This window comes from Ursus arctos, unplaced genomic scaffold (assembly GCF_023065955.2).
Source record: "Ursus arctos isolate Adak ecotype North America unplaced genomic scaffold, UrsArc2.0 scaffold_26, whole genome shotgun sequence".
Classification (NCBI taxonomy): domain Eukaryota; kingdom Metazoa; phylum Chordata; class Mammalia; order Carnivora; family Ursidae; genus Ursus; species Ursus arctos.
The window spans coordinates 37,580,068-37,606,427 of record NW_026622941.1 but is presented as its reverse complement, the minus strand read 5'-3'; the positions used below and the strand labels follow the sequence as shown (position 1 = coordinate 37,606,427).

General features: G+C 41.0%; 1 protein-coding gene across 8 annotated transcripts in view; it reads left to right on the top strand.

The window, feature by feature from the left end:
* SLC38A4 (solute carrier family 38 member 4) overlaps positions 1 to 24,909 on the top strand; it is a 67,729-nt gene extending 42,820 nt beyond the window's left edge. For 4 of the 8 annotated variants that reach the window (XM_044385510.3, XM_048216664.2, XM_048216665.2 and 1 more), the window contains 12 exons: positions 2,727 to 2,800; positions 3,344 to 3,436; positions 7,945 to 8,026; positions 8,350 to 8,432; positions 8,533 to 8,591; positions 9,461 to 9,736; positions 9,848 to 9,927; positions 11,413 to 11,513; positions 13,265 to 13,389; positions 18,689 to 18,833; positions 20,533 to 20,630; positions 22,050 to 24,909. In XM_044385510.3, the coding sequence (XP_044241445.1) occupies positions 2,727 to 2,800; positions 3,344 to 3,436; positions 7,945 to 8,026; positions 8,350 to 8,432; positions 8,533 to 8,591; positions 9,461 to 9,736; positions 9,848 to 9,927; positions 11,413 to 11,513; positions 13,265 to 13,389; positions 18,689 to 18,833; positions 20,533 to 20,630; positions 22,050 to 22,151 (1,318 nt within the window). In that variant the 3' untranslated portion in view covers positions 22,152 to 24,909. Of the gene's footprint in view, positions 1 to 2,726; positions 2,801 to 3,343; positions 3,437 to 7,944; positions 8,027 to 8,349; positions 8,433 to 8,532; positions 8,592 to 9,460; positions 9,737 to 9,847; positions 9,928 to 11,412; positions 11,514 to 13,264; positions 13,390 to 18,688; positions 18,834 to 20,532 lie in introns of all 8 variants that reach the window. The other 4 variants (XM_057318934.1, XM_057318935.1, XM_057318936.1 and 1 more) reach the window with 1 other exon arrangement.
* Positions 24,910 to 26,360: the final 1,451 nt, after the last annotated feature.

Here is a 26,360-nt window from a genome sequence, read left to right as displayed (position 1 = left end):
CATGCACACCTGGTGTTCCCTCAATTAACAATCTCAAGTTTGATCTTTGTGAAGGAATGATCTGAGAAAGTATTAGCATATTCTCTGGCTTCTAGATAAAACAGCAACCTGAGGACTATTCAGAGCAGACTAATCATGGTGCTTGTTCAACCAGCTGCCCCTAACCAGCTGGCAGAAAGTATATGTGCTCAACCACCCAAAGTATTGGAGCAGCCCTACCAGTTCGAAGAAAGTGTTTTACAAAGAGGTTCACTGTAAAAAGATCTTTCCCAGAAGCAGATCCGATTGTATCACACTAAGGAAAAAGATCCCATCCCAAACCAGGCCTACAGAGTCCTGCATGCTGTAGTCCCATCTTGCGCCCTGTCCCCCAGGACCCCTAGATGCCTGATACAATGGGCACACTAGCCTTCTCTCCATCCCAGAAAGTGCCATATTCCCCTCTCACCACAGGGCCTTTGCACATGGTCCTGGGTTTCTTTTCCCTTTCTTCTTCATCTAGTTGACTCCTCATAGCACAGCTCACCCTCACCTGAGTTATGCCTTCTCTGACCTCCATGACTGGGGCAAACACCTTATTATACGCTCCCCACAATTTCAGTATTTTAGTGCAGTTGTCTAATTTTTGGTTAGTATCTCTCTCCCTTTCTAGATTATAATCTCCAGAGGCTTGAGCCCATGTCTGTTTTCACTCGCCACATGTCTGTATCCTGAAGACCTAGTACAGTGCTTGGCACAGAAATACTTCCTCAACCTATGTACTCGGTCAAATGCCACCCACGGGCAGCAGGGCCACATAGCTGACCTGGAGGACAGATACCACACCGTCTGTGACGGGCAGCCACAGATGTTTGTGTGCATTACGCACAGCCTGGTATTTTCTAAGACAGTTGGCAGTAGTGGAATTCTTCACAGGAATACAGTCTAATATTAGTCAGGCATCAGCGTGAAGGCAGATCGCCATCCTTAATGCAAGGCTAGAGCATTAAATAGCTGTCTAAGAATGCAATGCTTATGTTATAAATACATGCTATTTATGTTTTGAACATCATTTATGATTAGATAATCACACAGCTATTTGAGGGCTAAGGATCAGGCGGGACTATAAATATTTATATTGTGTTACCGCTCTGATCCGTTTCGGGTATAGTATTTTTTAGCTGAACAGATTTTTATATCAACGTCATGTTTGAAACAAAGTAGCTTTTTTCTTCTCTGAATCTTAATGGCTTAGAGATGTATTCATACACACAGTTGTACACTCTTGTAACAGGCACGATCTCGAAGACACACTGTCTTCTCCTTGTTAATTATACATACTGTTACAATTAGGAAGTTATCATCCATCACTGATGAATAGAGATAAGAGACTCTTCCCCCCCCATCCTAGGCCTAGGGCCACAAGATCATTTTTATGGGAGGAGAATATTCCACTTTTAAAACCAAGGGCCTCATTTTAGGCCTGAACATTTAACAGATTACACTGTCCAGAGCAATTCTGTCGTTGGACATCATGGGGCACGTTCTGTGTACCCAAGCACCGAAGTCGGCTATCTCCCTTAATTCACAGCGAGTAACACAGGATTTCATTGGTTTTACTTTTAGTATTTTCTGCTAAAGAAAGTATGTGTTTAGAATACAGGGGATGCTCATTATTTTTCCAGGAAATAAAATTCTGTAATCTGAATCACATCTTTAAAAACAGGTAAGTTCACAAGGCATATGGAAACATATGAATAAGTCATTGATTAGACTGTTGCAATAAATATACTTTGTGGAAAACAAGAGCACAGGATAGCTAGAGTAGTTATAAAAATGTGTAACCTGTGGCCCAAATGTACATTCGCAACATTGATGTCATTAGGAATTACCAAAGAATTAGATCAATTGTGGGGAAAATGTTTGTGTTCTGGTCATGTAAAACAAAGAATAAGGGGTTTTTGTTTTTGTTTTTAGATGTCAGGTAAAGTTTAGTATTATTCCTTTATTTATTATATAGATGCTTTTATCTATGCTCTTATTTTTGCTTTCCAATGCTTGTTTTTGGAGAAGCACTGATCACTCTATATGTAAAAAATTCGTATATGCCTGTGAACATGAAGACGGTCCTGAGCCAGAAAGGGTTCTTTCTGGCCACAACACACAAAGGCGTTTTCCGGTACCCTATCCTTCCCTTTCTCTATTTGCTCTATTACGCAGGCAGCAGCCCGACCCCGTGGCTGCCACAGTCTCTTGTCATCGCATGTGCAGGATCAGTAGTGATATAGGTTAGACTCTGCACGCTCTGGCTTCCGTATTTCTAGATTTGACATTAAGGCTGAGCCAGCTTGTCAGATAGCCCTCAATTATAAATGTTGCTGAGAATAGCATACAGATATGATGGACACATACCCATATGCTGAATAATTAGATACAGTATTTGCTAATTTTGCTATACATTTAGCATCTGAGTTATGAACCAGATTCTACTTGTGGGTAACACTAAAAAAACGAAATGGGAGGAAGTTCCAGTGGTATGTTTTAGCACATAAAATATAGCAAATTCCAGTTCTGTGACAGCAAAGGGTATGCGTGGAGTTCAGAAAAGAATCTTTCAGCTTCCCCCAAATCCACATACTTTTGGAAAGTTGATGGCTGGAAGGACCAATGCGATAATTTATGATCATATCAAATATAAGGATGTCTTATTATAGAAATTTATTGTCTACTCTCTATTCCCTTCCCAGAATCATGCTGCTTGCTGTAGCAATATTATCACTCTACTCAGTCCACCTTCTATTGAAGACCGCCAAGGAAGGAGGTATGCTACCCCTCATGTCCAAGACGTTCTATTTTGATTCTTGTTAAAGGGTAGTTCAGTCTATTGCTCTCTAACTATAGGAGGATTTTAGTCAATTTCACATTTCATTTTCTTCTGACCCCAATGACGTGGCCGCTCAATGCTTTTAGTAATTGGGTCAGCTAAGAGAAGTGAAAGGCAACTGGCTCAGGTTCAAGCCAAATAGGAAAAAGGAGTCTTGATGGATGACAGAAATAACAGTCCTGACTTGCTGCAAGGAGCTAAGATGAATGAAGCCATTGCTCCTTGTCTGGAGAACATGTAACATATTTTGTATTGGCTTCTGAGATTGCATCTTTGGGGTTTATAATTTCTATGTGGTGTTTATGTACACATTTGAGACTCTAGTTTATAATTATAGAAATTAAAACATTCCTTTTAAATCATTAAAACAATCCTTTTAAAAGGTTGTTTATAATTATAGAAATTAAAACATTCCATTAAATCATTAAAACAATCCTTTTAAAAGGTTGTTTTTGTTCGTTTTTTTACTTTTTATTATAGGGTCTTTAATTTATGAAAAACTAGGGGAAAAGGCATTTGGATGGCCTGGGAAAATTGGAGCTTTTGTTTCCATTACAATGCAGAACATTGGAGGTAAGGGCATATCATATTCACTACCACTTAAACTTTCTAAAGAATGTTCCGTAAATCAGGAAACTCTTTTTTTTTTTTAAGATTTTATTTATTTACTTGACAGAGCAAGACAGCCAGCGAGAGAGGGAACACAGCAGGGGGGAGTGGGAGAGGAAGAAGCAGGCTCCTAGCGGAGGAGCCTGATGTGGGGTTCGATCCCAGAACGCTGGGATCACGCCCTGAGCCGAAGGCAGACGCTTAATGACTGTGCCGCCCAGGCGCCCCGTAAATCAGGAAACTCTTATGGCAATGAACAAGCATGTTCAATACTGAAAAACAGCTGCTCTATATTCATAAATTTTAAAAATAAGGATTCTTAAGTAGATTTGCTGTCCTTCTTTAATTAAAAATAACAATATCTAAGAAAATATTATATAGGATCCCACCAAATGAATTCTAGAAGTAAAATAGAAAATAAAAGCTTTGATGTCAAATGCTGTTATGGCTTTCATTTAAATTTTAAAAATTAAAGCATTAGTGCTTATTTCTGTTGTTGCCAGAAGAGTTGATGTTTCCTATGGATGACAGTTTATTTCATAAAAGAGAAAATTAAGTATCTGAAAGGCACAGCCAAATATGGGGGGGGGGGGGGTCCTTGAGACAGCCTGCACAGAGCCAGCCCATTCGAGTGTGTCCCAAGAAGTTGTGCTAAAGCAAAGATCTGGCTAGGTAGGCATCGGAAGCATTATAATAAAACCACAAATTCCTTGGTTCTACAGATTCTTATAATTCCTACTAAATGATAATTTCCAGAGTAGAACCTAGGAACCTGTATTTTTAATCGTGTTCCAGGTGATATGTTTGCCCACCAGCTTCACTGGTCCTGTGGAGTCTTTGACCCTCAGAAGGCATCCAGACCCATAATTCCTATGTCCTACTGCCTATGTCCTCTTGAAAGGCCTGGAATCTATCATCACACGGTGGTGCTTACTTCCTCACCTCCTCTCCAAACCTGCCATTCTGCTCTTCTCTCAATGAATGATACCAGCAGCATCCAGTTTCTTGAGCCAGACATCACAGATGTCATCCTAAACTTCTCCCTCCTTCCTTAACCCTGAACATCCAATCAAATACCAGTTCCTGTCCATTCTGTTTCCTGCCTGCCTCGAGAAGTTCTCCTCTCCTTCCAGTCTCTCCGTCTCAGTTCAGGTGGTCACTGTTTCTGCTCAGACTGGTGCAGTAGCCTTCTAACTGGGCTTCCTGCCTGAGTTTCTCCTGCTGCTATCTCCAGTTCATCCTCCAAATTCACTTTCTCAAATGAAAATCTAGTCTTGCTTCTCACGTGCATAAAGTTCTGCAGCATGAGCTCATTATTTTCAGGATAAAACTTAAACCCCTTGGCCTGTCCTGTAAGGGTCTTCATCTTTCTTCTGCCTACCTTTCCGATACCTTTCCTACCACCCCCATACCTACCTAGCTAGCTAGCTGCTTCTATATGTCCTGTCATACCATAACAAACATTTTCAGTTCCCCTACTCTTGGAGTCCCCCAACCCCCCCCACACACACACACTCTTTCTGTTTGCTCCCATGACCCATCGCTTCTCTAGACTAGTAGGTACAAGTCCCTCTGGGTTCCCTTGGCCCTGTTTGTATGTATCCGATATGTTCCTGCTTTTTAAAAATATTTTAAAACCCTTGAATAGAGACTAGACTTTTGGAGTCTGATGCACCTAAATTTGAGTCTGTTCCTGTCACTGTCTGTGACTTCTCGTCTGAGTCTAATTTTTCCATCTGTGAAAATGAGAGTAATATTTCATCCCACAAGGTCATTGTGAGGATGAAATCAGATAACATATGGCACATAATAAGGGTTCGGTACATCCTTTTCTCCCTATTTCTTGGATTCAATGTCTCTGGAGCCCTCTTGATTGTTTTTTAAATGGGCATTTTTATACTTATAAGATAAATATAAGCTAATTGTGAAAAACTAAGACATCACATAAATATATAAATTATAAAGAAATGCTTATGTAAGTCACCCTTAGAAATAACTACTCCAAGGTTTTCCTCTATGCAAAATTTAACATATTGTTACTGATAAAATTGGATCATCTTCTAATACTGATTTACGGCTTCCTTTTTTTACTTGACAATATGCCTTGGATGTATTTGCATATCATTCTTTTAAATGGCTTTTGAATTTTCCATTGTGCAAATGCACCGTAATGGGTATACTGAATCCGTTATTGATGTTGGATTGTTTCCAGTTTTTCACTATGACAAACAATGGCTGCGATAAATAAATTTGCGCAGGGATTTTGCAAGGAGGTAACCCTTCTTAAAATCATTGGATTTCTGGAATGCAGCAATTCTTTTACTAACCTTTATCCAGCTATACCTGCTCTTGCTAATGGATGGTTGGTAAGCAGTTAAATAGCTTCATGATTTGTATTTCTTTCTTTTCATATTTGTATATATTAACACTACAGGCCTGGGTAGAATTTGGCAGTAATACCAGGATTGTTTCTTCCTTTTTACTGGTTTGGGGCCACAAGCATATAAGCTTCCCATCTGCCACCAAATAGACTGCTTTACATTTGGTTCAAATTTTCAGCCTTCTCAAGACTTAAAATATCAGGCATTTCCTAGGATCACCTCATAGTTGAGCTAATTCACCTGTCTGGATAACTGAAATCACTGGACATACACATATTTAGCCCTAAACCCCATGAGCTGAGGGGCAACAGCCACTTCTGTTGCTCAAAGTGTAACCACCATTACGCTTCTAACTAACGGAGTAAATTATAAAATGGTCGCTCAGTCAAGACACGCACACAGGAAGGAAGTGTGGCTTTAAGGGAGTAAAACAAGAACGTCATATACCATTCCTGAAAATGCTCTCACTTTGGTTACTCTATGCGATTAGTAGTTATATTAGCCTAAGGGAAATCATTTGCGTTTCTGTATTTAGCAACTCCACATTTAGAATGTTCAATTTTCTCAATCCCCTGAAAAATTAACATTTACCACAGATGTTTCAACATTAGCAGAATAATGTTGACATTACCCAGACAGGTCTGGATCCTTCTAAATTTTCGAAGACCAAACACATTAACCGTGGTGACATCACTGAAAGTCAGCAATTAATAGCTCTAAAATTGAATGGTACCTCACCGAGCCAGTTAATCAGAAATATCTCCTCTGTTTGCGCTCTGTAAGATTTAGCTTTAAGCCAAGGTCTTTGTAAAGATTAACCAAATAATATTTACAGAAGACACATCAGGTATTGTAAAAAAAAAAAATTCACTTCACAACAGAGAAGAAACACTGGCCTAAAGTCCGGGATCTTATATTTTGGATGTGGTCTGTTGTTTTCAATCTGTGAGACCTTGGACAGGTCAAGCAAGCTTTCCAACCTTTATGTCCTCAGCTGGGGAATGAAAATGACCTTCACCTTGCTGTTTTACGTGGCTTTTCAGCTGATCAAATGATTTAATCTGCAGGACTAAACAACGTTGGGAAGCATCATCACCATGACTACTTTTGTTGGAGGTTAAAGAAATCCTTTGAAAGTATTAATGGTACAATTTGCAACGTAGAGATCTGCTTTCACATGTCTGCGAGCGAAAATTCACCAGAAAGATGTGGCACACGCTTAAACACTGCAATGCAAAACTCGTCAGTCTTATTTTTAATTTAAATTAATAAGATGAATTTTACTTTTAACTTCCTGGACCCTGTGTCAAAGTCACATTTACTCCACGGCGTGGATGGACTTGGGGAAGAGACGTTGCATCAGTCCCTATGACTTTAGGCAACATCATACGTTATGACTATGTATACATACACGTGTTTCCAGGGAGAGGGTTTAGAGATTCTATCAGCAGATTTTCAGAAGAGCGCATGATAACACATCACCTACATAGGTGCTCGAGACCTTTCGCCGTGTCGTATAATTTCTTATTCGGCCAAAGGGAGATATAGAGAAAGCAAATTCATTGACCACGGTGGGAGAAGCTATCCTCTCTTACATTCTTTTATCAATCCAGTCAGCCTCCAGTTGAGACAGCCTGTGCCCTGAGGTGTTGGGGGCCCCTCGGTGAGGTTACAGAGGACTAGACTAACGCCCACCTGGGGAACTGCCTCTGGCCCAGGCCTTTTGCTGCCAGACCCCTGCCCAAGTGATGGACACTAAAACAGGCGCTCGGTACAGGCCATGATGACTTAGAACTAATTAGGGGGAGACTTTGAAAGAACAACGTCACTGAAAACCTCAGAGCTGGACTAAAAACAGAATCAGCATTGATACTGTTAGCAAAGGTCCATGTGCAAGAGCCAGAGGGCCAAATATCTATTTTTGAAAAGAACTTGGAAGCCGTACAAAACACGCTGGGTGGCTTTTCTTTCCATTTGGGAGATTAGATGCTCATCTTACCAGAAGACTGAATGTCCCAAATGCCAGGACTTCTCACGACTTGTGACTTTAGTTCTATGTACACCACTGAGCTGTCACGTTTTCCATTTTAGCGATGTCGAGCTACCTCTTTATCATTAAATATGAACTACCTGAAGTAATCAGAGCGTTCATGGGACTTGAAGAAAATACCGGGTATGTCTTACGTTCTCTCTGTAACATCTGTTGACTCATTCTCCTTGGGTCTTTTCTGATCCTGATTTTTTCTTTCTTTCTTTCTTTCTTTCTTTCTTTCTTTCTTTCTTTCTTTCTTTCTTTCTTCTTTTTCTTGAGAGAAAGAGGGGTGGGGAGGGGCGAAGGGAGAGGGAGAGAGAGAATCTTAAGCAGGCTCTATGGCCATCACGGAGCCCAAAGCAGGGTTCCATCTCACGATGCTGAGATCATGAATCAAGCGTTGCACGTATAACCAACTGAGCCCCCCAGGTGCATCCTAATATTCTTGCCGCTCTCTCTTTCAGAGAATGGTACCTCAATGGCAACTACCTCGTCATATTTGTGTCTCTTGGAATCATTCTTCCACTTTCTCTTCTTAAAAACTTAGGTAAAGTCATTTTTAATTTTTATTTTCATTTCATATTCTAATAGGTAAGCCAATTGTAGATACCATATTCACCTTCCAGAATTTCTCTGCTAACTTTTAGGTTACCTTGGTTATACCAGTGGATTTTCTCTTACCTGCATGGTGTTTTTTGTCAGTGTGGTAAGTGTTATATTGACACGATCCCTGTAGGTTGGTGAGCATGAGACACTTAGTCTCTGAATTAGTGTCCTCGTTTTTGTTCAAGCACTTCACTAGCATGAAATTCTTCTTGCATCATAAGCCATTTTCTTGCATTCTAATTTGGAATGGGGAAAGGACGGTCATGAGTTTAGAAATAGTCACGTTAGAACGACAAGGCTGTGGCTAATAGTGTGCTCAAAGCACACTGGATGTATATTTGGACAAGAGGAATCCTTCAAGCAGTATGTGACAATGACCTACCATTTAGAAAGGTGGAGGAAGAAGTGAAGAGTCCAAGAAGAGAAATGAGTAGGCTATAGAATTAGCCACATCAATCTGCCATCTTCTCCTGTACATTCTACCCGTGAAAAGAGGGCGACCCCAGTGGAATTAAAGAAGAAATCCTTCTTCCCACTGCCCTCACTCCCCACCAAAAGGGAGATTTTTTTTTTTTTTGTAAAATCATGGATGCCAAAGTATATACAGCATTTCCCTAAAAAGACAAAGGGGGAGAGGAGAATTTTTGATAACCCTTATTTATTTTAGTTTGAAGAACTAAAAGAGATGAAATGTAGCAAGGCAATGATCACCTTTCTCACAAAAGAATATGAATGACACTTAAGATGGATGCACGCAAAATACTGTCCTGTTGACTCTCAGGGCCACCATCGTTCCAACCCTTTCCTCAGGGCAGACGCTGGAGGGAGTCTCCCTTGTCCATTGGTCTAAAAGGAACCCTCAGCAGAGGCCCCGACCTCTACCCCGTAAGCTACATATATGGATTTTGGTTTCATTGTTTTCCTCAAAAGGCTGATTTTATTTTATTTTTTTTTAATGGCTGGGCCTAGGTGATTTACAAGAAATTCCAAATACCCTGCCCTCTGCCTGTCCTGGATCACAATGTTGGGAATCTGACACTCAACAATACACTTCCGGTGCACCTGGTAATGCTGCCTAACAACTCCGAGAGCAGCGGGGTGAACTTCATGATGGATTACACGCACCAGAATCCCGCAGGCCTAGACGAGAACCAGGCCAAGAGCTCTCTTCACGGCACTGGGGTAGAGTACGAGGCACACGGTGATGACAAGTGTCAACCCAAATACTTTGTGTTCAACTCCCGGGTAAGTGAGGAGCCGGGTCATACAGCCGAATCTCTGCTCGTCAGCGGACGTGGTTGGGGACGGCCGGCGGTGCCCGAACGCTACACCGGCGCTGTTCTCTTTGTTTTTCAGACGGCCTACGCGATCCCTATCCTAGCATTTGCCTTTGTGTGCCATCCCGAGGTCCTCCCCATCTACAGTGAGCTTAAAGAGTAAGGCAGCCCTAATGCTAGCATTCCGATTTGTTTTGAAAATGTGCTCATATGGTCAAAGGGGCTTTATACGGAAGCATGGTTAGTGGCTTTTTCTCCAGAGAAAGTTCGTGGTACATACCGCTCATCAGGGATGTACTTTAACCAACAGGTGTGACTCAGCCCCCACACTGCACTACCTTATCTGCTTCCTTCTCTCCTATTTCTCCATCCTATTGGTCCACAAGAGGGCTTTAGGGCAGGGGGAGGAGGAGCCAATGGCTAGTAGAATTTGGGCAGGCATGAGGAATTTGAATTTGAATTTTGCTGGGAATGATATCACTTCAACCAGAAATGACCATACCCATGAAGACCAAAAATTATGGTTAAGATTGCCTGGCTAAGCCATTGATGTCACTTGTGGTCAGTCCCTAACCCTTGTCTAGAAGACATTCACCGTGAGGATGTGCCAAAACCCGGCTTCACTGTCTTATGGGTACAGCGGAGTCTTCAGTGTCTTATGTGTACTGGCTAGCCAATCTTGTTTCTTCTAGCTGAAATTCTATGATTCATTAAGAGTCTTTTCCCTTTGAGGTTGGTGACATCTACTTAGGTCTGAAATACGCCTGAGCCCACTAGCACAGTTTTCCCCTTTATCTTTAGAGAAGGGTTTCCTATAATACTTCTCAATTTATTTAATCCAGGTACCAACAACCTCACTCTTCATTCTCTATAAATAGCAACAACTTGCTTCACAAATTCTGATTTACCTTATAAGAAATTTCTGGAATACTTTCAACTATTTTGATGTCTTTGGTTTACTTGGAAAAAATCACATGTAGCAGTTACTCTACACTCGATTTTAGCTGAAGATCAAGAAGTGATAGCAGTCATTTATGAGGCCTGACAATTGGCCTTAAGCAGCTGGGTGCTCTCCAGAATGGTTTCCAGAAGCTGTGCAGGCTTCCTGGTAGTCTGGACTCATGAAAGTTGTGCTTTGCTGATTCTAGTAGGTTTGTGTCCTCATTCAGCCCATCTCACTGTGAAATATGAAAGCTTTCTACATTAGGAGCCAGTCTGATCTTTATGTTATTACATTCTTGAATACTCAGTAGACAAGTATATTTATCAACACAAAATAAAACAGCCTTCTAGGAAAACGGTTGTCCCTAAGACTGAAGGAGTGGCGTTTAAGAAAAATGGAAACAGGGGCACCTGGGTGATTCAGTCAGTTAAATATCTGACTCTTGCTTTCAGCTCAGGTCATGATCTCAGGGTCATGAGATGGAGCCCTGTGTCGGGCTCTGCCCTCAGCGGGGAGTCTGCCAGAGATTCTCTCTCCCTCTCCCTTTGCCCCTCCCCCTGCTTGCGTTCTCTCTCTCTCAAATAAATACATCTAAAAAAAAAAAGAAAAAAATGGAAACAAATTTAAATTATAAAAAGTGATACTTTCACGAGTTAAAAAAAAAAAAACACAACCCACAAAGCTTGGTGTTTACTTTTCAGTCGGTCCCGGAGGAAGATGCAAACGGTGTCGAATATTTCCATCACGGGGATGCTCGTCATGTACCTGCTCGCTGCTCTCTTTGGCTACCTGACCTTCTACGGTACGTCGCGCTGTCAGTCATTCTCTTTGTGCAGATGCTAGTTGCACTGATCGCTAACCGGGTAGGTAGAATTCTCTTAGTTGCCTTCTCTAAGCGGCACGGTCTCTAGTACACATCATCCATCAGCAGCCTCGTCACTTGACCTAAGAAAACGGGACCTGAACCAGCGGGGCCGACAGTTTACGCCCATTTGTGAATTCACACATATTTTATAAAAACCAGCCCTCACATTTAAATGATTTTCCCTCAGGGCTAGATGATCTTTCTTTAGCTTGACTCCCGAGGCCATCTCAAGCTAGAAGCAATGGCTGTGAGTCCAATTGTATATTGTAAAGCTCTTCTGGTAGAATAACTAACTACCAAACAAGTGGTAGGAAAAGTACAAAGTCCTAGAGTTGGAACCTGCTTTTTGTTCACCAGGCAAGTGGAATCTGGGGGCTTGGAGCCTTAGGCAAGTTTGCTGGCTCATCCCGTTCTATTCCGTTAGAGTGAACGGTTTCCCGAGAATAGACGACATGAGAGAATCCCCTTCAGTCTGGGAATGCACTACCAAAAACGAAGGAAAGCAGCTATGGACACATTCGATTATGCCTAGAACAATTTCCCTATGGCGTCTTAATGGACACATTAATCCTACAAGAAGTCGGACTGTTACTGCCTTTCGGCCCTGTAAACATATTTCAGGGATTCTAACATTGAACCGTTGTCACTAATCAATGTTAGCAACGTAAATCTACCTTTTATATAAACCTCTAACTTTTTTGTTTAGTTTTGTTTTTCCTGATTCAGTAAATTAGATTGATTGCAAGACAAATTGTGGAGGAAGAGACCGGGGAGGAGGCACCATTTACTTGGGGTTTTTTCCATTTGACTAATATTTGGCTATTAACCAAGCACTCACTTTAGACTGGGCATGAACTCTTTGTTGGATTGTGAATTAATTAAAGTCAGATCGATACCACGGAAGGTACGTTTACCACCCCCCCCCAACTCGTCTGCCTCGGAGGGGAGTGAGGAGGAAAAAAAAAAAAAAAACAAACTACATCTGATTCTATAAGCGTCTCCATGTCATTTGTATCTGGAATTCTGAGTGAATATGGTTTCTAGGTGGGTGGCATTTTAATCTTAGATCAATATTCATTAAGAGACCCTGTAAAAATCATGCAAATTCATCCTTGCATGTAACTTATATTGACTCTAAGGAGTTTCATAAGACAAGCAAAAGCTTGAAAAAAAATTCCAAAAGTCTGTATCAGCGTCATGATAGAGTCGGAATTGTTGAACTTGAGACAAGAGATAGAGTTCATTTGTCCTAAGGTTTCCATACTAGGTTCAGAGAAGCTGCATCAAAGCTCCCTGGGCAGGTGGGAGTGGGGGGTTGGTGGCAGGATGTGAGGGACAGGCTGGTGGGGCTTGGCCCTTTCACCCTCTTCCACCGGAGCACCTCAGCCTGTCACGTCTTTTGCGAGGCTTCCGTACAGCAGAGAGAGACTTATCACGAAGCAAATGAGCCAGAGAGGAACCTTCATAATTTGATTCTGGCTTCTGCAACTCCATAAGCTTCAGGGCTCCCTTGTTCATTTGAAGAAGCGTCGCACCACTAACAAGCTCAGAGACGGGAGTAAACAGAGGTGTCCAGATTCCCACAACTGGGTTTTTTTCCCCCCATTTTACTGTGTTCCCTTTGTAAAATGTTCCTGTTGGTATCGACTTGACAGCACCAAGTGAACCCATTCTCTTCCTCTTTGTAGGAGAAGTTGAAGACGAATTACTACATGCTTACAGCAAAGTCTACACATTCGACACCCCTCTCCTCATGGTTCGCGTGGCGGTCCTCGTGGCAGTGACGCTAACGGTGCCCATTGTCTTGTTCCCAGTAAGTACATGAAACTTTGATGGAAGAATCCTGCTGAACCTCCTGGATTAGTACACATGTTCCCATTTGATATGGATTTCATTATAATGTGCGTGTTTGCAAGTGCAATGCCTGAAGACGTTATTTTTATACAGCACTTTGGAGCCGTTTAAAATGGACAATTTAATATGTAGATACAACAAATATTCTTAGATGTTAAACACTTCTAAAATATAGGAGGGAAAAAATCACCAAGTGTATTCCTATATTCATTTTCCAGCTTTATTGAGGTCAGAGTTTATTGTTACAAACTCAGGATCTGCTTTTGGAATTTGAGCCTATCTTGTGGGTTAGTAGGAATGAGTAGGAGTTCATAGAGCTTCTGAAACTTGAAAGCCAAAATACATCACTTTTCAGTTCATTGTGTTTTCGCCAGTTCTGAAGGCATTTCATCCCCCCGCCCCAGTGTGTTGTGCTGCGGTAACATTCAAGAGTCGCCTTCATCCAGTTCCTTGAAGACCAATGAGAAGGGGAATCCTCTTAAGTAAATTACGTGCGAGAACTAAAGTCCTTGAAAAAGAGTTTTATTATGCATCATTTAGCTTTTCTACGACCCCCAAAACTGACACACGTCCTCTGCCAGACTCACACTGGGAACGCCCCTTCTTGGCATTTGCCTTTGGCGTCACTGGTTCTGAGACCACAGAGGAGGGCTGGTTGAAGAGATTTGGGCTGCGTGAGTTAAAACCACCACCTGTGGATAAACACAGGTCTGCATTCTCCTGCCAACTCTTCTCCTTTCATAAACACTGAATTTACTCATTCATTTTAGGGGGGAAAACAGGCGACTTAGTAACCAGCGCCATCCTGTACAGAACGTTCCATACAGGGCCCAGCGTAGGAGGACGACTCCTATAATGACACTGTGGTCACTTTAAATGCAGCTTGTGTGCTGAAATATTTTTTGACACATTCCTTTTTCATGAGTGCATGAAATCAGATCCTTATTACCAGGAGGGCTAATATTTTACTCTTGAATAATATCTTGCCTCTCATGTGTCTGAAAGTATTTCAAATGACATGCACACAGCTTTAGCCTAAAATCAGCCCTACCGTGGGTACAAGGCAGAAGACAGCTGTAGACAGAAAGTGTACCATAGGGTAAAATTTCTAAGCAGACAGCGTCTCTGAGGAAAGAATGTCGAAAGCCCTTCTTTCTGTGTGTAAAGCCATCACTGACTAATTTTTGGCGCACAGTAGGCACTCCTATCATTATTGAATCAAAGTAATTTATTAAAGAAGTCTGTTCTGTGCTTCTGTATGGTTTTATTCATAAGCCCTAAATATAGTGCTTTCACGTTGTGGTCTCAGTAGACTAATGGACTTGGCCGTGGTCATGCGCTCGTCAGTCACAGTTGACTCCTGCAGTGCTCCTGGCAGGACACTGATGGCTGGGGTCAAGATAATGGGAAGTGGAGGTCAGCCTTTCATCTACTGATGGTCATTTCACCTCAACATTTAAAATCTAGAGCTCCCCATAGAAGTTCTTTCTCTCATGACAGATAAGGCACTGGTATAAGTCAGACCATCAGGAAGAGTAGTAAGAAACATCTCCCATGAGATAGTCCTTAGAATCAAAACTGACTATGAGAACCAAATTTCAGAAAAATAACTGTTATCCTTAAGAATTTTCACCCAACGTTAACATTCATGAAACATTTTGCACGTAATTCTGTCTTTGACCTTAGTGCTACCCTGAGCTCATCTGTGTAAGTGCCCGCCTTCTCCCCCTGGGTTCAAAGTCCTGGAGGTTAAGGATGTGCACAGGGACTGGCCCGGAGCTCAACAATGGCTGCCAAGAAAAATGGTCTCCAAAGGAATCTTGCCTTTTCTGGAGATGCATAACTGCCTTTTCTGGCAAAAGCAGAGGCTGTTCCCCTTGCTGCCATTTGCCATGAATTTCAGTTTGGGTGAGGATCTGCTAAATGAGCCAAGCCTCCATGGGTATGATGGAGAGTATAAAAGTGAACGTGGAGGGCAAAAAAAAGCCTCCTCAACCCGGTCAAACCCACAGGGCTACGTTCAGACGCTTCCCCCTGAAGTGCGAGAAGTTGAGGTGTTTGTTCCTTCCCATTTACAGCCAAGACTTTCAACATGTCCAACACCGAGTCCTGCACAGCAGGGTTCTCCCGAGGCTTTCTCTGAATTAAGAAGCTCTTGACCAATAAGAAATTTATTTACTTCGCTTTGCTATCCCCACATACAAATAATAAAAACAAACAAAACCTACTCTATTAGGATAAAAATCTCTCAGTTGTAGGTATAATTTTATATTCTACTTCTTTCAACAAATGGTAAGTGGGCTCTTTTTCTTAGGAGCCCAAGAAGAGACAACAAGGCTGTTGCTGTTGGTGGCTAGATGGATTTTCCTTGGATTATTCCATTTATTATCTTTATTTTCTGCAGTTAGGTCAGTTTTTTTCTTCTTAATCAAAGACACATATAGAGTACAAAAATGATTATCGAACAAATGAATAAATGAAGTGAATTGCTTTTTCACTGGTGTCCCAACATTTCCGTTTCCAGTGTTGGGGTGCTGGTGGTATGGGCAGGGCTGTCCATTATGGGACTGCACCTCCAGCCCAAAGACTGTGAACACCATTTTCAGCTTGTGCTTCCCTTTATGCAGTAAAGTTCACACATCACATGAAAAACAGAAAACCAGATAATCCTGATGAGTTTATCAAGAACACAGACTCACGTTCCATTTGCCACACCTTGAAAAAAAAAATCACATCTCAGGTTCTCTAGCTACTTCTATTTTATTTTACAACAGTGAGACCATTCTTTTCATCGATTCTGCCTTCAGATCCCCCATTCGATACAGGCATAGAAATATGGCAGACGTTGCGTGAACTGGAATAGAGGAGTGATCCACAGCTATTTCCGACGCTCTGATCTTAAGCAGCCTTACAAAGTGAAACTGTGATTCACTTCTAAACGATAGGATTGATTTTTTTTTTAAGAGTTCAGACCTAACGAAGGTTCCCACTTTTACTCTGCCTCTCATTGGGTCCCTGGATTAGAACATAGCACCCCCTCACAGACTCCTATTCTGAATAGGCTCTCTGGAAGTAACATGTTTTTTTCTAGAGCTGCCAAGGACCTTTCTGGAATCATTCTGGGTCAGAGGCCATGGCCGTTGCTACGGCCTCCCCCCACCCAACAGCATCCGACCCACATTTCCAGGTTCTTATCAGTTTGTGTCAGTAGAGAAAAGGCACTTAGATAAGTGGAACAGCAGGCAGTGCTTTGTGGGTGACAGGCCAGACTCCCTCACTCCCGACGTAGGTAAACAGAGCTGCAAGGACCTATTGATCCAGGCTCAGCTCGCAAGGCAGCATTTTCACAGAGAATGACCAGCAAGTTTTCTTCTATTCTCTTCCGCCACCACCTCCCACCAGCCGCAGCCCGCCGTGGCCCAGTTTGCCGTCTTAGCCTTCCTAGGAAATGCACTGGCAGCGCCATATGCCTTCAGTTCTGCTGGGGATTTTGCTCTTTCTCTGCGGTGAGGAGCCAGCTCTCGCCATCTTGGTTCCTGTAAGCCTTCCGTACTCTTCCATCATCAGGCCAAACCCTCGTCTCTCTGGGAGCCATGAGACCGTGGGAAACTGCCTTCACATTCCGGGACCCTGTCCATACAGGCTTACCTCTAACTCAGCCTCTTGACTTAAGAGTATTACTTTAACCAAAGACAAAAAAAGCACATAGGTACGACCCCCGCCTGAAAATAATCTGCATTCTTCTTGTACATTCTATGCGCTTAGCACTTTCAGACAAATCCTTAAGCCGTGTGGACGTATCGTAGAAATCTCATTTTTAAGCCTAATGAGACCAGTTTGGACAAGACTGACTAAGCACGAATCGTGGATCACAATGGAGAAATGATGGGCAGCTGGGGAAAATGCTCTCCAACCATTTGCTTTCTTCAGCCGACTTTTCAGAGCGAGTTTCATAATTTTCACTAATCCAATTTTTAAAATCCTTTACAAAGTCACTTTTAAACCATTTCCAGAGACTCTCTGGTTTGCCATTCTGGAAATGAAATTGCTTTTGAAACCTAAACAGATGGCTTTAATTTTTGGTGGAGCGGTATGAAAGGAATGTCCCATTAGACACTACAAGCGATTCGGCTCGAAGTTTTTGTCGTGCACACATGTGTTTCTAAATGTATTTTACATTTTCTCTCTCAAATGAGTTCCCATCTCTCCACCAGTAAGAGATTTCAGAAGTAAAATTTTAAGTGAAAAACCAACCCCAGCATTTCTAAAAATGTGAAGTCCTAGCTTAACTGAGGTGCTCACTTACTGAAAAGCCAATAGACTAATTCCACCAAGTCAAAAAGTGTCCTCTAAAAGATTCCAAAGATAAGAGTATTTTCCACTTTGTTAAGCTGTCCAAACATGAAGGGCATTCCCTCTACCCACAAGGATCCTTTTATCTGGTTACAGCACAGTGACTTGAAAGGCCGCTACAAACAGAGCCTCTCTTGACCCTTCACCTACTTACTGTAGCTGCCGAAATCGGGCTAAGTCTGTCAAGGCTCCGGAAGGGAGGGAAGGGATTTGTTCTGTTCAATTTAATTCAACACTTATTGAGTGCCTGCTGTGTGCAAGCCACCACACTAGAAACTTTCAAGAATGTTAAAATTATTAGGTCCTATTCTTTGCTTTTTGTACATTTATAATCTCTAATTGGGAAGGGGGCAGGTAAAAGGGGAAAAAAGAGAGAGGAGTAGATACAAAGAGTATCATATTTTTAAAAAACATTATGTGGCAAAATGTTAAATACAATGCCAAACTGAAAAAAAAAAAAAATAAAACAAAAAACCAAACAGATTTGTAAAAATCCTGTTCATGAGCAGTGTAACAAGACACGTTTAGAAATCAACAAGGGTTTTCCTGTGTCCCTGAATTCTATGTCTTACCTGTTATTTTATCTCTTTCTGAGATTATTTTTAAGAAAAAAATCTGAAAGCTGAGAAAGCAAGCACAAGGAAAATACTCTCTCAAACACATGTCAGCATCAAGGTTGCATAATAATATCAATGTACTTAATAACTGACCTGTACACTTAAAAATGGATAAGATGGTAAATAATATGGCTATTATGTGTATTTTACCACAATAATGAAATTTCGGAAGATAAATCAACACTGAGATCTTTTTTGGGAGAAAAAGGAAAAATGCAGAAGATGCTTTAGAGAGACAAGAATATTTGAAATTGTAGATAAAATCAACTTTGAACTTTCTTGTTGCAGATTCGTACATCAGTGACCACACTCTTGTTTCCCAAAAGACCCTTCAGTTGGATAAGACATTTCCTGATTGCAGCCATACTTCTCGCACTGAATAATGTTTTGGTCATCCTTGTGCCAACTATAAAATACATCTTTGGATTCATAGGTAAGTTTGAGAACAGCTTTTATTTAGTCAACTCCAGCTGATACCTCCTTAAAGGGCGGACAGGGAGCCGGTGGATGGGAGGTCAAGGATCCCTGGTCCATCTTAGGCTCATGGGATTCCTAGTAGCCAAGCCAGGCTCCAGCTACTCCCCTCCCCTCCCTCTCGGGTGACTCTGGAAGTTATTCATAGGATCAGAAAAAACCTTAGTGGTCACCTAGTCCAGCTGCCTTTTCTGACAGATGAGGAAATTGATCCCCAGAGAAGTCAGGTCATACACAGCGTCTCCACCCACCCCCCCCAATCCAAAAGTCAAGCGTTCCTATGAAACCTTTTGTAAGCCTAAAAGACTTAAAACAAAGAAGCAATTACCATTCATTTATATGGAAAAAAATTTTTTTTAATGTTTATTTTAAATATTTTATTTATTTGACACAGAGAGAGAATGAGAGCGAGCACAAGCAGGGGAGTGGCACAGGGAGAGGGAGAAGCAGGCTCCTGCTGAGCAGGGAGCCTGATGCGGGGCTCGATCCCAGGACCCGAGATCATGACCTGAGCCGAAGGCAGACGCTCAACTGACTGAGCCACCCAGGCGCCCCGTATATGGAAAAATTTTTGAGCATCCCAGACACAAAAAATAACCTCCTTGGGCTTTTCTGATACGTTAGGATACAGATTGGTAACAAATGCAGAAAATAAAGGGAGATAAAACAGATCTTCAGACATAGTTCCAAAGCTATGGCAGCTTAATGCTGAGATGGAGTGCAGCTCCCAGGGAAGGAGCTTGGTGATAGCACTCTCTCTGCTCAGGGGACGCTGCCTCTATTCATGCCCACTGCAAATCAGAGTCTGAATGCTATTTTCATTTTTTGCCCTTTTTTTCTGGAAAGGCAAAAATCCTCTTCAGATTTCTTTCAGTTAGCAAAAATGGGTACTAATGTAGGTCTTTCCTAACAGCGAAGTGGCATGACGTGAACTTTCAAAATTGGGGAATACCTGTGACTTGGAATAGATTCGGGCTTTGGATTTAGGTCTTAAAGCTGCATCAAAAAGTAAGGAAGATAGAAAGAAAGCATCCTGTCGGTATAATCTAAGTTCTGTCAGGATCAACTGAGCGTTGATGGCTATCGTTGGATGGTAGAGGACGTTGGTCTTTTAAAGCATGTTCTCTTAACTGTGTAGTCTATTAATCTAGTTTTCATCTCCTGATTTGAAGGATTACTCAAATTTTAACTACAATATAAAAATTTTTAAAAATCAGGTGTAACTTGCAAAGTTAGAAGTGCACAGGAAGCAAGGATAGGTGTATTGAATACAATCCAAAATGGTGATATTTTGGATTTAGTGGGTTAAATAAAACATATTATTAAAGTTAAAAAAAAAAAGAAGTGCATAGGAAGGGTATGTGATGAGCTCAGCTTCCTTAGTATGTGTTTATGTATCAATTTCCTATGAATTTTTAACAGGAGGCCTTTTTAATGGTTATTGTAGATTATGTGCACTTAGGATGCAACGGTGACGTTAGTTATATTTTAATTTTCTTGATAACCAGATCTTCTTTGAATAAGCAACCAAGACGAGGTGACGGTACTTTTAGTGCTAAGATTAGGGCAGCGTTAGATTTGGTTTTATTCAAGTGCATGACCTTGGGTCTCTGCCTTGCTGAGTAAGACACTGACCTGTCCTGTGCTTCTCTCCTCAGGGGCTTCTTCTGCCACTATGCTGATCTTCATTCTTCCAGCAGTGTTTTATCTTAAACTCGTCAAGAAAGAACCGCTTAGGTCGCCACAAAAGGTTGGGGTAAGTAAGGCTTGCAATTTCCCCTTTTTACACTGCTCTTCGACTACTTCGAGTAAAGCAGAAAATAATTCAAAAAAATTGATGAACGAGAACCAAAAATCAGATGGGCTGGAACTCTAGTGGAGGGAAAGAGGGGTGGATTTCTGGTACTGAGATGATTCCAGGACTTCCTCCCTTCATATCATCAAGTATCTTGTGTTGAGTCCTTCCTCCCTGTCAAACACTAATGGACCTACACGTGTACCAGTGTCCACCACCAAGACGGCAGCACTATCTACGGGAAATTAGGTGGGAAGGAATTAGGCTCCCTGGCAGTGTTATGACTAGTAGGTTTAAATTATTTCATATCTGTTAGGTTGGTCAGGTCAAAAGAAAAGATGTTGCTTTGTTTCCCCCTCCAGAGTACCTTGGTGTGGATGGAGATCCAGAACAGAATCATCCCTTTTCTAGTTAACCTCTTTAGATCTAAAATATAATCTTCGTAAACTAGAGCATATTTCCTTTCTAAAATGATGCTATAGAAACATATGCCAGAAATAATTGTTTTTCCAGTAATTAAATATTATCAATGACTATTTAATAAAGTCTCCCACTTAAGGCTTAAGAGCAAAGCTTTTTCATGAGTTACGCTGAATTTTGCCTGAGAGTCATTCGCCCCTCAGGACTGTTCAGGGACTTCACAGCAGTTTGGTATCAAAAGTTCCTCCCGTCACCTCACCCCTGAGCTCCTACCTTCTTTAGTCCATCTTGCTTGGACTTTTAAGCAGTGTGAGTGACCTTGGCAGATTACTTGTCCTGTTCGTGACCCATTCCGAGTTTGAACAGATGTAAAAATGAGTAAGAGTGTCTCCTAGATTCTTTCTAGTGAAAAAGCTTTTAGCTGTTGCTTCCTCAGGTATAGAATGAGGAGGCTGATCTGAGCGGTAATATAAAGGCCTCTTCTAGTATTGTGTGTAGACACCCCCCCACACACACACCCCCATGCTTCTTTTTTAAGGAATATGCAACATAGATTAGGCTTTTGTTTTGATTTATTTGCTTTATAAAATTGACTCCTATCATATATACTATGATACGCAGGTCTGGGACCTGCCCTTTTCCACCTAAAAGCTTGTGAGCGCACCCAATGTCATCAAATCTTTTTCTGTCACTTGATTTTTAAAGATTACAGGGCATTCCATCATTCTGATGTACCGAATCAACCATTTCTCTATTTTGAGGCTTTGGGTTAAATCTTTCCATTGGATTCACCCTCTTTCCCCAACTCGGGTTCTAAACTCACTGAACTGCTAGGCACCGACCTCTGAGCTATAAGAATAATACAATTCAATATGCCAATCAGATGGCTGCCTTAGGTAAACAACTTGTAAGAGCAAATACGGTTTCTGTGTGCCCTAACAAGTTCTCTCTGATTGACAGGCTTTGATTTTCCTTGTGGTTGGAATCATCTTCATGATTGGAAGCATGGCGCTCATCATAATTGATTGGATTTACAATCCCCCAAATTCCAAGCATCACTAACCCAAGGAAAAATACTTTTTCTATTGGAAATGGTTGCAAATTATGCTGCAAAAGACATTTGAGTTCTATTGATTGGAATGTTATTCATAGGAAATAACAGGAAGATTCCAAAGATGTTTATAGTAACATCACCAGGCGCCTGCGGAAGAGAAGAAGCATCAATTTTGTCAAGAATGGCTGTCTGTGTGTTTAAAACGAGTGGTGCGCATTGCTACCCGCGTTCTCCTAGAAAAGTGTGAGAGGATGTATTTCTGCTGTTTGTGCAAGCGGAGTAAGCGTAGCTGTGGGTAATGGTCATCAGAGAATACCCTCCCCCTCCCCCCCAAAATCACCAAGTACTTGTATTCTCAGAACATCAAACAAAAATGCCCTGGTGGCGAAGCTATCTAACTGCTTAATGCCTTCCCCCAATCCAGCACCCAGTGCTCTGCGCTTATTGACTAACAGAGGCAAAGGCAGGTCTTTCGAGCTGTCCCTGTAAGGTACATGACCAGACAGCAGTCTAGAACATCTTACTGTCAACAGTAAAAGAATACGTTGCCCGTTTTGTTTGTGACATTGAATGAGAGACGTCTTTGTTTAGGAGACTTTTGGCAAATATTAAGACAGCTGACTATACACAGGCAGACCTCGTTTTTCTGTGCTTGACTTTACTGTGCTTAGCAGATATGGAGGGTTTGGGGTTTTTTTGCAAATTGGTTCGCAGCAACCTTGCGTGGAGCACCATTTTTCCAACGGCATCTGCTCCCTTTGTGTCTCAGTGTCACATTTTGGTAGTTCTCACGGTATTTCAAACTTTTTCATTATCGTATTAGTGATGGTGATCTGTGATCAGTGATTAAGACTCGCTGAGAGCTCAGATATGGTTAGCGTTTTTTAGCAATAAATTATGTACTTTTTTAGACATAATAGTACTGCACACTTCGTAGACTGTAGCATAACCTTTTGTAGGCACTGGGAAACCAAAAAGTCTATTTGACTCGCTTTCTTGCAATATTTGCTGTATCGCGGTGGTCCGGAACTGAGGCTGCCGTCTCCGAGGTATGTCTGCATGTCTCAGGAGTTGTCCCTGCAAGGTACATGCGTGAGTGATCAGACACCAGGCTAGAACACCTTATTGTCGACAGTAAAGGAATGTTTTGCCCATTCTGTTTGTGACATTGAATGAGTGCCTTCTTCGTTCGATTTTTTTTTTTGTTAATGAACGTTAAAACATCTTACTACACAGAGAGAGGGGCTGTAGTTAAATTACAGAGCAACAACAGAAATCATGCTTATTGCTAAACTGCCTGTCCTGGAAACATTTGCTTTTCAATATTATTCCTAGTCCTCTTGTCATGCTTCTGTCATGGAACAATGCTCTCCCTCTCGTCTTCCACTGGCATCCAGAAGTTTTAGACAGACCACTATTCGCGTGGGGCTACTTTACCCAGTATTGTTTGATACATTTTTATTTGATAAACATTCAGTGCAGGAAACTGTGATCGCTATATGTTTATGTATATAATCTTATTCTGTAGTCATCAGAATTTTACTGTATGGTACGTTTGGTTTTTATTTTGTACATGTGTAGTTTTCTCTCTTCACGGTCAAAATGTTTATACTATTGAGGGTGGGGGCAGGGAATTAAGTTGATGGGCTCAAAAATCCATGTGTACGTATCTGTTTATTGGGGATATTTTAAATTTGAAACCTAAGTTATATATAGTTCAGTAATGCTCTCCAATGTTTACCATAATAACACAATCATCTACAAGAAAATAAGTTCCTTGTTTGCAAAGAGTTATCAATGTGAAGGTTGTTCTTTTAACTGAGCATGTCTAAAATAGGATTTAGTTCATTCTGGCTTGCACTCATTGGTCATTTAACACAACGTTAAATGGCCCTCCGTAAAAATACAGAGAGATGCAAACTATATGCTTGCTCACTTCTGCAATACCCTTACATGAAATGGGTTTAAAACTAGCACTCGCTGCCCAGAATTTCTGGAGTTTGCCACCTTTCCCCCCACCAAGTCGTAGCAACATTTATGGTATATTTTTATATTTTAGTAAAGCCAAGTATGAAGTACAAGTATCATACCAGTATAATATTAAATCGTATTTCAATAGTTGCTTTGGAATGTGCCTTAAGAAAATATACATTCGTTTTATGTATCATTTTCTAGAGGCATAATACTGTCAAATGGTGCACTTTGCTATGAAAATTGAGCATTACTAGAAACTATCATAACTTTTGAGTCATTATTGGAAAATACTTGCCAAATAGTGTCTTTCAAGATAGGTTTCCATTTACGTTCACCTAAAGAGTGTATGAAAATAGAAAGTGGAAAAGGTACCTTCTGAGTGTTAAAAACAGGTTTAATCTGAATGGATTTAAATGTAAATATCAAAGATTAATTCAAAAAAATTGGGAAAGTATAAAATCTGTATATATTTTGAATGCTTTACACCTTTGAAATGACTAACTTGAAAATATCAACCTCTGTAATTATACAGACATTCAAGAGCAATACTACCGTGCCAAATAAGGAAGCACCGTTTTCTTTCTCACGGCCATTTCCAGGACTAGAGCTCACACAGACTGCAGGGCAGACTCACATATGGTATCTTGTACTGGTTAATTTAACCCCATTTATGAACAGATGAAACTTTTATTTTCTTATTTCATTTATAAGATGGTTCAATGTACTGGGAGGCTTTTTTTTTTTATTACAGAAAGTGTATATTGGTATATAATAAATGAACTTTTCAAATGACTCTGATTTGCTTTTCTTTCTATTGTTAAAGGTTGTAAATTATTTGTGCATGAAAAACATTTCAAATCTAAATACAGTCTTTCGTCTATTGGCATATGTTCCATTTTCGTAGTTCCTCTTGGCACATAACTAACCTTTACAGCTGTCGAAGAAAAATAGTCACCATCTTATTTTGGCAAAATACACAGCTAATCCTCAATCATTTTCATTTATATCATCACATACATACCTCCTAGGATGGATATGGGAAAATGTGTCTCTTTATGGTTAAGTAGGGAGAATTCACTTGGGAAGGAAAAAGAATAGAAGAAATATGAAAGTAGTCGAATAAAGACATGGAAGACATGGAAGAAGGGAAGCAACGTGGGAGTGCAGAGGATTGGGTCAAAACCGACAGGTGGTGGGACTGACGGGTTGTGTGCTTGACTTTCTAAGAAAATTCCAAGTAGCTCTCCAAAGGGTTTCCACCATTTTCATTTTCACCAAGAATATATATGGGCTCCAGTTGTTTCACAGCTTTGCCAACACTGGGCATTGTACTGTATAGCCTTTCCAGGGGGTGGGAAATGGTAGCTCTTTGTGATTTTCATTTCCACTTCCCTGGTGACTAGTGTCGGAAATTTTTCATTCCATTTCCAAATGACCGTTCCGGTTTCCTTTGTGAGATGCCCATTCCAGTCTTTCACCCATTTTAAGAATGAGGTTGTTTGTCTTTTTATTGTGGACGTGTCAGTTCTTTATATATTCTGGACATATGTCCTCTGTCAGATGGCAAATATATATTCTCAGGCTATGACATGCCTACTCGTTTGCTGAAAGGTATCTTAATTCTGTCTTTCTGGGGCCATGGCTCTGCAATTCCTGTCTTACGGAGATAAAATTAATTAGGGTGGTATTGTTATAATTCATGTTTAGATTTTCAAATGTGGAGAGTAAGTCTTCTTTTTCTCTTTTGTGGGGTGGGGGTGGGTAGTAGGTTTTCTTGCCTGGTGGTGAGCTTTTATTGAATATATATGAATATAGTTATTGTTTTATAAGTTACAGGTAATTGACTAAAAATAACCTTTGCTGAGTCACCTTGACTCTTGGTTAGGAGACCTAGTACTACTTAGATAGGCCCAGGACCTCAAAACCCTGTGTGGCTCCTTGTAATCAGCTTCATTAGTTCTCTCAGTCCTTGTTACAGGCACATACGGATGAAACAGGAGAAATCACTTCACGTGGCTCTTATTCACCAGCTTGGAAGTTGTGCCATATCCTCTTGACCCTGTTTTCATGCACATGGGAAGCAGTTTGCAGGGCCTTTGCTTCTATGGCATGTACTCTTGTGACTGTCTTTTCCCAAGAAAATATTGGGTACTAATTATTCAATAGACCGTACTGAAGAAACGGATTGGAAAAAAAAAAACGTTTAGAGCCTTTCTTCACACCACACACCAAGTGGAAAAACG